At 44.5% G+C, this 13,309-nt stretch overlaps 1 protein-coding gene across 1 annotated transcript in view; it reads right to left on the bottom strand.

Moving 5' to 3' along the window:
• DNASE1L3 (deoxyribonuclease 1L3) overlaps nt 1–12,833 on the bottom strand; it is a 136,748-nt gene extending 123,915 nt beyond the window's left edge. The window contains exon 1 of the mRNA XM_069206562.1: nt 12,620–12,833. Within this exon, the coding sequence (XP_069062663.1) occupies nt 12,620–12,751 (132 nt within the window). The 5' untranslated portion in view covers nt 12,752–12,833. The remainder of the gene's footprint in view (nt 1–12,619) is intronic.
• Nucleotides 12,834–13,309: the final 476 nt, after the last annotated feature.

Raw genomic sequence — 13,309 nt, 5'->3', positions numbered from 1 at the left:
CTTCTGGAATATATATATATATATATATATATATATATATATATATATATATATATATATATATGTGTGTGTGTTAGACCTGACAGCTTTAGGGTGGTCACCCCTAACTTTTTGCCTGCCTCCCTCCACTTTTTGGACACTGATTTTGCTGGCTTTTAGACTCTGCGCACTTTATCATTGCTAGCCAGTGCTAAAGTGCATATGCTCTCTCCCTTTAAACATGGTAACCTTGGATCATACCTGATTGGACTATTTAATTTACTTATAAGTCCCTAGTAATGTGCACTATATGTGCCTAGGGCCTGTAGATTAAATGCTACTAGTGGGCTGCAGCACTGGTTGTGCCACCCACGTAAGTAGCCCCTTTACCTTGTCTCAGGCCTGCCATTGCAAGGCCTGTGGGTGCAGTTTCACTGTCACCTCGACTTGGCATTTAAAAGTACTTGCCAAGCCTAAACCTCTCCTTTCTCCACATATAAATCACCTCTAATGTGTGCCCTAGGTAACCCCTAGAGCAGGGTGCTGTGTGGGTGAGAGGCAGGACATGTACCTGTGTAGTTTACATGTCCTGGTAGTGTAAAACTCCTAAATTTGTTTTTGCACTACTGTGAGGCCTGCTCCCTTCATAGGCTAACATTGGGGCTGCCCTCATACAGTATTGGAGTGGTAGCTGCTGATCTGAAAGGAGTAGGAAGGTCATATTTAGTATGGTCTGAATGGTAATACCAAATCCTGCTGACTGGTGAAGTTGGATTTAATATTACTATTCTAGAAATGCCACTTTTAGAAAGTGAGCATTTCTTTGCACTTAAATCTTTCTGTGCCTTACAATCCACGTCTAGCTGGGCTTAGCTGACAGCTCCTTGCGCATTCACTCAGACACACCCCAAACACAGGGTACTCAGCCTCACTTGCATACATCTGCATTTTGAATGGGTCTTCCTGGGCTGGGAGGATGGGGGCCTGCTCTCACACAAAGGACTGCCACACCCCCTACTGGGACCCTGGCAGACAGGATTGAACTGAAAGGGGACCTGGTGCACTTCTTAGCCACTCTTTGAAGTCTCCCCCACTTCAAAGGCACATTTGGGTATAAAACAGGGCCTCTGCCCTACCTCATCAGACACTTGCTGGAAAAGAAACCTGAACCAGAACCTGCATCCTGCCAAGAAGAACTGCCTGGCTGCCTAAAGGACTCACCTGTCTGCTTTCTACAAAGGACTGCTGCCTTGCTGTTGCCCTGCTGCCTTGCTGTACTCTTGTCTGGCTGTGAAAGTTCTCTCCAAGGGCTGGGATAGAGCTTGCCTCCTGTTCCCTGAAGTCTCAGGAACAAAAAGACTTCTCTTTTTCATTTGGACTCTTCGTGCGCCGAAATTTTCGACGCACAGCTTGTTCCGTGGCGAGAAAAACGCCGCACACTGACGCTGATCAACGCAACGCCTTCGGGGCGACCAGAACTTCGACGCACGGCCTTGCAAGGACAATGCCGCCCGACTTCAGAGGAGAAATCGACGCGACGCCTGCCGTGAGAGCAAAACTTTGACGCACAGCCCCGCGGAACGACGCGCAGCCGGAAAACAAGCAGAAGAATCCACGCACAGACCCCGGACATCTGGTAATCCCCGCGACCCATAGAAAGAGACTGTCCGCGCGCCGGAAAACGACGCACGACTTCCCTGCGTGAAAAATAACTACGCAAGTCCGTGTGTGCTGGGGAGAAATCGACGCACACACCATTTTTCCACGTATCTCTTCTTCTGCGGCCCTTTGCGGAGATTTTCCACTCCAAACCAGGTACTTTGTGCTTGAAAGAGACTTTGATTGATTTTTAAAGACTTAAGACACTTGATATCACTTTCCAGTGATATCCCTACAATTTCACATTGCATCTTTATTCGTTTTGACCTACAATTATCCTGATAAATATTATATATTTTTCTAATCACTGTGTGGTGTATTTTTGTGGTGCTATATTGTGTTATTGTATGATTTATTGCACAAATACTTTACACATTGCCTTCTAAGTTAAGCCTGACTGCTCGTGCCAAGCTACCAGAGGGTGGCACAGGATAATCTTGGATTGTGCGTGACTTACCCTGACTAGAGTGAGGGTTCTTGCTTGGACAGAGGGTAACCTGACTGCCAACCAAAAAACCCATTTCTAACAATATATATATATATTTATATATCTTGTTTGTTGTTGTGGTTTTATGTAAAAATGTGAAATACAACGATTCCCCTTTTAGTGGGAGTGTATTTTAACATATGTAAAGTTATTAGGGGTAACTTACCTCTATCGTACATTGTAAGAATATTGCAAGTTACCAGGGCGTTCCAAAACCATATAGAGAAAGAAGGGCGAAGGCCGACTTTACAAAGTTATGGAACCCCAAGTTGACTTGCAATATACTTATAATGTACCCCAGGGGGTACTCTATCCTATATAATACATGGTCACACAATCACCTTTCCCACAAACTACTTAAAACATTGTTGAAAAATAAAAATAAAACAGCTGGTGCAAAATTAAACATATCAAAAACCTATTAGATATTTGTCACAAGCAGATATTAGAAACTGTTCAATACAACTCAGTTAAAAAAAAGATGAAATAGCTCAGAATGTGTAAAAGCATGCAGAAAGATTCTAGCTTTTCACTGTCTAGGAGTGCAAAAAATAATCATATTCTTTCCACTTGTCATCTATTAAAACAGAGCAGAAGAAAGACAAGCAACACTCCATTTGCTGTCTTAAACAGCTGCTTTATTTATTATCTGTGGCCTGACCTCACCTTGGCTGCTCACTCTGGCAACAGCCTTGTGATTTAGAACTGACTGTAATAACCATATAATAGTCATGTTCTGGCGTCTCTTCTTTATAATCGGTGAGTGGGTGCGTCACAAGTCACTAGCTATAAAGAAATTAGGGTCATATGTACAAACACATTTTCCCAAAGTCACAGAATGAATACAACCTTTTGATAGATCTGGCCTTTAGTGACTGATCTTTACACAGAGATTTCAGAATCCCAAGGACAAGGGCCAACCAAGATAGACTGGGTTGAATTTGGCATGAGCGCACCACACTCATTCAGAACAAGTGTCTTAAGGCACCATTTCTAGTAGTCTTTTCAAATGGCTCAGTAGGATAATACATCAACAGCAGCGATCTAAGATGGACGCCCTGGTCATGGGTTTAAATCCTGGTCGAAAATCTGCGTAAAGACCATGGGATCTACAAATACTAGGGTGACCACCCGTCCGTAAATTTCACGGACTGTCCGTAATTTCGCCCTGCTGTCCGTTGTCCGTGATGAAAGCTTTTACAGACGGCATTTGTCCGTAATTTTAGCTTTCACCTAAAGGGCAACGGAGGAAGGGCGAAATTAGGGGCAGAGGAGTTTCCCCAGCTGGGCTGGAAGGCAGGGGGTCTCCTGTGCTCTGAGGGAGGGAGGGGCAGACAGATAAGAATAGGCCTTCTTGCCAGGGGGTCTCCTTCCCTAAACACATGCAAATGTGGGCAACTGGTAAATCTGCAAATACAAAGGGGCTTGAAAACCTGCATTGACTTTACTAAAAGGAGTCACTTGAAGTGTTCTGGTGGCAAAGATATTTTTTTCAGAGACGTATTGTAATGGTGTTCCAAGGTGAGCTGTGGAGTGTGTGGTTTTAATGGAGTGTTATAATTTTTTTATCACTAGGTATAAACTGTATATTATTCAAATCTGTATTTGAGAAGCACTTTTTATTTATTTAACCGAAATGTATTTGCGCATTTTGTAGCAGCTACATTATTATGATGTAATTGTATTTTTCACAGTTCTTTCAGATACCACGGTACCTCATAGTACTAACAAACATTGGCAAAGCCAATAGGTCTCATCTACGAAAGAGTTAATGGCTTTGCTAATGTGTTTTAGCCATTAGCCATGTTATACACCAGAGTAGCTGCTGTTCAGCACGGCTTAAAGCTAGTGGCATAGTGGTGTGGAGTGGAGTAGACTAGCATAGGAGCAGTGGCGTAGAGCCCAGTGGTGCAAAGTACAGTGCAGTGGGGTACAGTGCAGTTGTTTAGAGTGCATTATCGTAGAGTGCAGTGGTTTAGAGTGCAGTGGCATGGAGTGGCAATGGACAGAGTAGAGTGGCATAGAGTGCAGTGGAGTAGAGTAGCATACAATAGAGTAGCAGAGAGAGCAGAAGTGTAGAGTGGTGCAGTGGCATAGATTGCAGAGTAGACTCACATTGCAGGGAGTGCAGTGGTGTAGTGTAGAGTGGTGCAGAGTAGGGCAAAGTGCTGTAGAGTGGAGTGATGCAGAGTAGAATGGCATAGAGTGCAGTGGCATAGAATGCAGTAGTACATAGTACATTGGTGTATAGTATGGTGGTGGAGAGTGCAACACTGCAGAGTAGAGTGTCAGTGCAGTGATGTAGAGTGGAGTAGAGTGGCACAGAGCAGTGGCGTAGAGTATAGTGGTACAGAGTAGAGGGCAGTGGCGTACAGTGCAGTTGTTTAGAGTGCATTGGCGCAGAGTGCAGTGGCATAGAGTGGCATGGGGTAGAGTTACATAGAGTGCAGTGGAGTAGAGTGGCATACAATAGAGTAGCAGAGAGCGCAGTAATGCAGAGTGGTGTCATAGAGTGCAGAGTAGACTCATGTGGCATAGAGTGTAGTGGTGTAGAGTGGTGCAGAGTAGAGTGGTGTAGAGTATAGTGCCTAGAGTGCAGTGGCATAGAGTAGAGTGGTATAGAGTGCAGAGTTGCAGAGTAGAGTGTCAGTGCAGTGGTGTAGAGTGGTACAGAGAACAGTGGCATAGAGTACAGTGGTGCAGAGTAAAGGGCAGTGCAGTTGTTTAGAGTGCACTGGTGTAGAGTGCAGTAGCATAGAGTGGCATTGGGCAGAGTAGAGTGGCATAGAATGCAGTGGAATAGAGTATATTGGTGCAAAATGCAGTAGTACATGGCAGAGTGGTGTAGAGTATAGTGGCGACCAGAGCAGTGTTGCACAGAGTCAGCTTGCAGTGGTGTAGAGTGAATTGAACTAGAGTGCAGTGGTCAGAGTGGTATAGAGTACAGTGGCGTAGGATAGATTGTTTCAGAGTAGAGTGCAGTTGCATAGAGTGGAGAGGTGCAGGGTAGAGTGTAGTGGCATAGAATGCAGTGCACAGAGTGCAGTGGCATAAAGTAGATTATTTCACAGTAGAGTGAGGTGGCTTAGAGTGGAGAAGTGCAGGTTAGAGTGGAGTTGCATAAAGTGGCATATAGTGTGATGGCATAGAGTAAAGTAGTGTAGAGTGCCGTGGCATAGAGTGCAGAGGTGCAGAGTAGATTAGAATGATGTACAGTGTATTGATGTAGAGTGCAGGGGCATAGAGTTGAGTGTTACAGAGTAAAGTGTATTAGCTTAGAGTGCAGTGGCGTACAGTGCAGCGTTGCAGAGTGGCAGAGAGTGGAGTTGTGCGGATTATATTGGTGTTGCCTAGACTGGAGTGGTATGGCGTGCAGACGAGCAGAGCACAGTGGTGTAGAGAGGCGCAAAGTGCGGTGGCTTAGAGTAGAGTAGTACAGAGTAGAGTAGAGAGGCATAGTGTGAAGTAGCATAGAGAGCAGTGACATAATGTAGAGTGGTTCCGAATGGAGAAGAGAACAGTGGCATGGAGTGGCATAAAGTGGAGTGATACAGAGTAGGGTGCAATTCTGATATATTCTGAAGTCTATTTAAATGTTGTCATGTGATAGAAAAAACTCTTTCCTAACCCCAGTATCCAGCAAGATTGTTGCATAAATCCTCTCACTTTGAAGTCAGAGAAAGGAAAGGAAACACTAAGTTCCCACCGAAGACAGAGCCTGACATTTGACTTTGTTCTTTGAATGCACAGCAAATATGATGAGATAAGAACAAGATTTACAGGCCTGTTTACAGAAAGGGAGCACTCGGCAGGATACTGTAAATAAGGTTTTGGCAAGGGAAGGGACAAATTCAAGCTGCATGGCCTAAAACAAATAAAGCCAGCAAATTGAAAGCAACAAATTGTGAGTTACAAACAACAAGGCCAATGGCAAGCAACGGGCAGAATGCATTCACAAGGAAGCACTATGAATTTACTTAAAGTGACAGCTGTGGGATACTTTGTGGGGAAAGTCCAGTATTTTAGACCATATATTGCAGAGGTTTTGCTACATCAATCACCCAGGTAGTATGACAAGAAGACCTTGAGTGGTTTCCATGTTGCAGGATAGGTCTGTACACCCATTCTATCAGTTTGCCACCATTTCCTATGGTACAGAGTTTCTGGCACACCTCTTGTAGGGTTAGTGCTAGGTAGCAGACATGAAATAGGGCATTTAATGATTATTTAAGGTGGTTGTAAGTAAGGAGTTGACCGGGGTGAAGATGGTAGTCTGCCACAAGGGTTTGGAAATTTAGTAGCTCACTGTTCAGAAACAAAGTCCCCAATTTTAAGACACCTGCAACATGCCACTGATAGAGTTGCTCTGAGCACAGCCATCCTGTGCGAGTGGGAAGGCTTAGCAAAGGTAGGGCAGGAGCATAGGGTTTCTTCGTGTCAGTGAGTTTACAGGTTCTGGCAAGGCAAGAGAAAGCCATGCATGATAACCCCGGAAGGTGATCCATAGAATGGTCAGTAGGAAACGATGAGCAGTGCATAAAGCCTTCCTTAAAAGTCTTTACTGGTAAACCCCATCTCATGCAGGGAGGTGGGCAGAAAGCCAGTGAGCCACCCATTGGACATCTGCAGCTGAATAAAAGCATTCTAAGTCCAGAAGATCTAATCCACCCGCAGTCACAGTTAGCTTTAGAGTGGAAAGAGCTCCTGATGGCGCCGCAGCGACCAGATCAGATGTGTGGCCTGTCTGAAGAAGGAATGAAGGACGAGCAGGGGAAGGTTTGCAAAATAATACTATCACTGGGGTAGCACACCATCTTCGCTAGTGCCACATGGCCTCTACAGAAAGCAGAAGAGAAGACCAAAAAGCAAACTGGGCTTGGAGGGACTGTTCGCTCTGCCAAGATTTTCATCCTGGAAATCAGTGTAAGAATGGTAGATATTAATCACTAGGTATCAAAAGGTAACTTGTTCCCAGTTCAATCTGAGATCTAATTGTGTATGAAGGCGAAAACAGTGCCATATGTTAATGAAACACTAATAAAATTTAAAAATTTAAAAATTTTGTTTGTGCAATTTACATCCCAAATATTTTGAAGATTGTATGTGTACTTGACACTTAGGGATAACCCAGATCTCTAGTTTGGCTTTTGCTCAATTTCAAAACCATATAAAGACATGGACTAAGCGGGCAATTGCCTTGCACAACCTTGCAAGGGGTCTGGCCCCTGCTCACCCTTCACAAGCACTAACAGAGAACCATTGCACCAGAAGAGTTTGCCAAGGTGGATGGGTGTTGATTTTTCAACCACTTGACAGTGCCCCTTCTGTTTCGCTCCTGTGTGCAGACAACTCCCCAGGTACCCAATACCTTCAAATAGTCTTGGTGGACCCATCTGTCTGATTTTAGGAATTGTCCCACCTTGTTCTTCTCTTCTTTATTTATCCAGTTGTTAGCAACAACCCTTTGAATTACTTGCCGTGGATCTCCCATTTGATCTCGATTTCATCCTACTCTTTTATTATCTTTGATTGGTAGTCCGGGCTCCCATTTCTGAGATAAATGTAGAGTCCCAAACATACACTCTAGTGCAGTGAGACTACAGACCAGTTATGGGTACATCACATCCTGTCATTAGGTGTGAGACTGTCACCCACACCATCTGCCCTGCCTCTTTAAAAAAAAATAGGTTGAAAGTCCATGGGCGGTTGGGGTAAGCCAGATGTTTTTGTTCAATTTGTTTAAACTAGCATAAGGTTAATTACCTTAATGTTTCCCAAACTGTTTGCCAGGGGTTTTGAAATGTTCAGAAACATAATCAAAATGTTGCTGTTACTTTCTCTTCAGGAAAGATCAGGTGGATTTGGGTAGGGGTGATGGCCTTGCCGTGAAGGGCATTAATTTACTACTGAACAAGGACGTAATGTGACACCTGTCTGTAGCACACCAGGAGGCAATCACAAAAGGTCCACAGTGAATAAATAGTGCTATGTTGAAAAAGAGTACATAAATGCACTGACAACATAGTGAGGCATGGCCTCTCTTGCGTGTGTCTGTAAAACTGACGTTTGTTCTTGAATTTTTGTCCTGAATTTTGACCCTTTGTCCTGAATTTTTGTCCTGAATTTTGACACTTTTTCCTGAATTTTTTACAGTCCTGTCCAGAATTTGCCTCAATGCCAGGTGGTCACCCTAACAAATACTCCTGTTGTGTATGTTCGTGACTCTTTCTTCGTGTGTATTTTTTATGCTGACCTCTTTGCCCCGTCCCTGTAGTCTCTGATGCCTCAGATTATACACTGTCCCTCCATGAACACATTAATTTAAGCCTAACACACAATCCCTTCAGTGGTGTCACTAAACACACCTACAGACAAGAGAGGCAATGCTGCACGCGGAATGGGTGGCGCGCGCTTTGTTTGCGTCATGGCGCCTTAAAAAGGTGTGTGTCCTCGACAGACTTCCCGTGATGGGATTTAACATCCACTTAACACCTTCGCTCGGTGTTTTCAGGGTGAATGCAAATTCTAAGGCCCTAATTTAGAGTGTGTGGGGCAGTATTCCGTCACAAACGTGACAGAAATTCAGTCCGCTCAATTACAGCTGCATTAGGATATAATGCACTTGGAATAAGGCTGAATGGAAATCAGTCCCCTTTGTCACGTAGTACCCGTTCGCTAAACTATAAATCTTGCCCTAACTCACCTAGGCCGTCTGTTTTCTTCCCTGAACAAAACAAATATATTCAAGTGAAAAAATAATGCACAATACATAAAAAATATTCAGTGAGGATGCTGTACCAGCTGTTTCTATTACTCTCCTGACCATTCTCAAACTGCCAGACACAAACTTTATTTAAAAAGCATTTCTGAACCTGCTACACAACATGAAGCCATATAGCATAGTAAGGTATTTTCCCCGCTACTAAAAATCTGTTTAGGTATTACTCTTTGGAGACAGATCGACTCACAAGTTGTAAATAATGAGGGCCATATTTATACTCCGTTTGCGCCGAAATTGCGTCGTTTTTTTTGACGCAATTTCGACGCAAAACTAACGCCAACTAACGCCATATTTATACTATGGCGTTAGAGGCGAATAGCGCCAAAGTTCCTGGAATGTGCGTCATTTTTTAGCGTGAACCCCTTCCTTGCGTTAATGATATGCAAGGGAGGCGTTCCCGTCTAAAAAATGACTCCCAGGCCTTTACGTGGTATTTATACTCCCGGGCAAAAGAGACGCCCGGGAGTTGGCGTGGCAAAAAACGGCGCATTTGCGCCACTTTTTAACGCCTGCTCAGGGCAGGCGTTAAGGGGCCTGTGGGCTCAAAATGAGCCCACAGGTGCCCTCCCATGCCCCCAGGGACCCCCCCTGCCACCCTTGCCCACCCCAGGAGGACCCCCAAGGATGGAGGGACCCACCCCAGGGACATTCAGGTAAGTTCAGGTAAGTATAATTTTTTATTTTTTATATATTTTTTTGGTGGCATAGGGGGGCCTTATTTGTGCCCCCCTACATGCCACTATGCCCAATGACCATGCCCAGGGGACAGAAGTCCCCTGGGCATGGCCATTGGGCAAGGGGGCATGACTCCTATCTTTACAATGATAGGAGTCATGTTGATGGGGGATGGGCGTCGTTAAAAAATGGCGCAAGTCGGGTTAAGACGATTTTTTCGACGTAACCTGACTTGCCCCATTTTAAGACGCCCATGCGCCATTTTCCCCCTACGCCGGCGCTGTCTGGTCTACGTGGTTTTTTCCCACGCAAACCAGGCAGCGCCGGTCTGATTGCGCCGTCTAACGCCATTCCATAAATACGGCGCCCGCATGGCGCTTCAGAATGGCGTTAGACGGCGCAAAACTTTTTGACGCTAAACTGCGTTAGCGCAGTTTAGCGTCAAAAAGTATAAATATGGGCCTGAATGTGCCTTGCAAGCTCAGGAGCACCACATTAAAGTTAAGTTCTTCTTCACACGAGGGGAGGCAAAGCCAATGGGTCTGGCTTGCATTTTGAACCCTGATTAAATATTTAAACGAGCCGCCACAATCAAAACCAGGGCCAGGACTGTGAAGGGCCCATTGCACCCGAATCATGGTTATCTTTTACTCCACAGCTGAGGAGTGGAGGAGCCCATATTTACTTGCTTCGATTACAGCCCATGGAACCCTTGTTATGCTATCCAGATGCAACAAAGGAACACTACTATTATACTTGATACCATTTTCTATGGCTTTGGTCACAGGTGAACAAAGTGGAAAAGTAAAATACGGTCAGGACAGACCCTGAACATGTGGCATGAATCTGCCCGTCATGAACTGTAGTACTGACAAATTCATTATCATGACATATGTGGGGGACATGTAATGGACTAGAACATGGCCGCATATTTAGAACTGAAACGGGCAGATCGCGCTGCAGTGACCTAAATATATTATCCATGGCTCTTAGGATTTAATGCATATAATATGCAGCATGTGCCCCAATTATTCACGCTCAGACCAGCTGCTGTAAATATTTCACAAAAGGGAGGGTTGCAGTAAGTGTGAGCACTGGGACTAACTGCTTTGGCGTGCACTGTCGGGGCGCACACAGTGCTATGTCAATGTCAGGACGTTGCAGCCTCAGGCGTGCGTCACCCCAAAACTATTTCACTGTGACATCATTCAAATGCAGAAGGATTAACCTACGCTACAGAGGTATGCCTAAACATTCCTATGATCATATTACAGTTATAGGCTATGTTCACAGAAAAAGCCGAAATGTATGCATGGTAGACTTACAACTCTGGTCTGCAGACAGGACCGCTCAGTGAGTTGAGCGCTCGTCGCTGAAACATACAGTGATTTGCACAGTGTACATTTGGATCCCGGAATGTCTGACTTAGTTTCCATCCTTCCAAGGTAGGTAATTTGAGTATCGTTGTTTGGGTGGTTACATCGGTAAATTTGCAGTGCTTAGAAACTAAGGACGGTTCTTTGAAGAGCTATATAAAAGGCAGTATTATTTGCAGAGACTGGGCATTTTCATCTACTGACAGAATTCCAATAAGGACCAGAATAGAAATGTATGCAAATTGGACTTTACTAGGACTCAAGTCCACTAGTTGTATTTCATAGGCATGTCTACGGAGTCTGGAGTAGAATTGACAGAAATAAGCAAAGGTCTATTTTTATTTCACTTCATTTCCATCATGGGAAAAAACAGACATACCCATTCCTAAGCCACCCGGGCAACTTACTCCAGCTGTTTGCAGCAGCCACTCTCCAGGTTAGAAAGGGACCTGCAAACATTTTTAAATACGCACATACATGTGAACATGTTCACCACAATATTGAGAGGCAACCACCGATTGATACCACCATTTTTAATAGATTCAAGCACATACATTACTTCAGTGGGGCTGATTTGAACCTACGAGCTAATCAGCATCGCACTACATATTGTCATAACACATTTCCCCTTTTAGGTTTTATGCCAGTCAGTGCAGTCTGGCAGTATCAAAACCGTAGTTTGTATTTGGTGCACACACAAATACATAGATTGATTTTTATTATCACGAAACCGCCCAGATCGCTACAATAGGATTTCCTCACTTCCACAACTAGGAAAAGTGACCCTCCTCTCTCCATAGCCTCCTCCCTCACTACATTTAATTTGTATTAAAGCGCTGGTAATCCACTCAGCTATCCACAAAAAAAGAGAGATCTGTTCTTTGCAGCTGGCATATTAACCCTCTGTGCTACTTTATGAGTCAAATCTGCCACCAGACAAAATCTTGATCTCTCTATCTGGCAGCAACATTAATCACAAGAGTTATTTTGGGATTTTTATTGCCTTCTAAAAAGCTGGAGGCACAAGGAACTCTGCAGAAGGTGTTTTTAAATCGCAAGTTATTGCTATACACAGCGCCCCGCATCCACCCCCTCCACCCACAGGTCAGTGTCCCCCTTCCAGGTCAGCGTCCCCTGCGGCCGCCGCTCCAATCGCACTGCCCTACAGCCACCATGTTGGCAGGTACTACTTTGCCTATGAAGAAGGTGGGCCGGGTCACAAAACATTTTTGACTCGTGTTATTTTAGGTCCTCCGTGGTAAATCTAAGACAGTGTTTGTCCCAAACATCTTTTATAGCTGTATTAAGGGGGCAGAATTCTGGAGGTGTTAATGCTTGATAAGTCTGTGCATGTTTGTTGTGCTGCATTTGGTTGTGGTAGCGATGTGTTCTGCTGTTTTGTGTTGCTGGAAATTTGTGATTTTGTGGTGTTTACTGTTTTGTTGTGTCGTGCCCTGTGATGTTTTAATTCTGATTTCATGTTGCTTAGTGTATGCTATGGTGCTATTTTCAGTTGTTTAGCTTAGATATGTCCACAGATGTTGTTACATTTCCAGCCAAAAGCAGCACAGGCCTTGAAAGTTCCTGTGACAAGCAACCTACAACCCACACAGCTGAAAAGCGCCGAGATGCGCCCAGTCTAAAGCACCGAAGACAACTTACCTTGACGATGACGTCAAGAACCTCAGGTTTGGCAATCTTTGCTTCCCCGAACGACCTCACGTTGAAGGAGCAGATTTTCAGAGCCAGGATGTTGTTAAAGACATAAAACAGAAGAAAAGCGGAATAAAACATTGTTAAAGTTTTGGAAAAGCAAGGAGCTGCTAGCAATAGGCGAAGATGGCAGCCCGCAACTGCTGCAAAAAACAGAGTTTCCGCTTCTTAATGCAGTGTTATATATACACACCAGCGATCTCGGCGTAAACAGGACGAAACAATGGACTTCCTCTCCCCCCTTTCACTTCCACATGGTGAAAACTGATAGGAAAGTACAATTCTTTCTTGGAAGATGGGGATGGGCGCGCAATTAGCATTCTGAACGGAAACTCGTTGCAAAAATATATCTACAACTAGACATACACATACAGAAATGTTACTACTACCAGACAAGGGCCACACCACCTCTCCCCATATGTTCACCGTTTCCACTGCTACAGCGTCATAGCCGCAGATTATAGGGCGTGTGCAGGTGATACGTGCAAATTACAAACCCGCTACTTATTGTTACCAGGCGTGGGGGAATTTGCACCTGATTTGTCCATCTGTCCAGAACTGCGCAAATCTGAACTGGTAGCAATTTCCACTCTCGATACGGAACAGTTTTTAGCTATTATCGAGCGTGTTTTGCACCCA

Source organism: Pleurodeles waltl, chromosome 9, assembly GCF_031143425.1.
Source record: "Pleurodeles waltl isolate 20211129_DDA chromosome 9, aPleWal1.hap1.20221129, whole genome shotgun sequence".
NCBI lineage: Eukaryota > Metazoa > Chordata > Amphibia > Caudata > Salamandridae > Pleurodeles > Pleurodeles waltl.
This window is presented reverse-complemented; position numbering and strand designations above follow the sequence as displayed.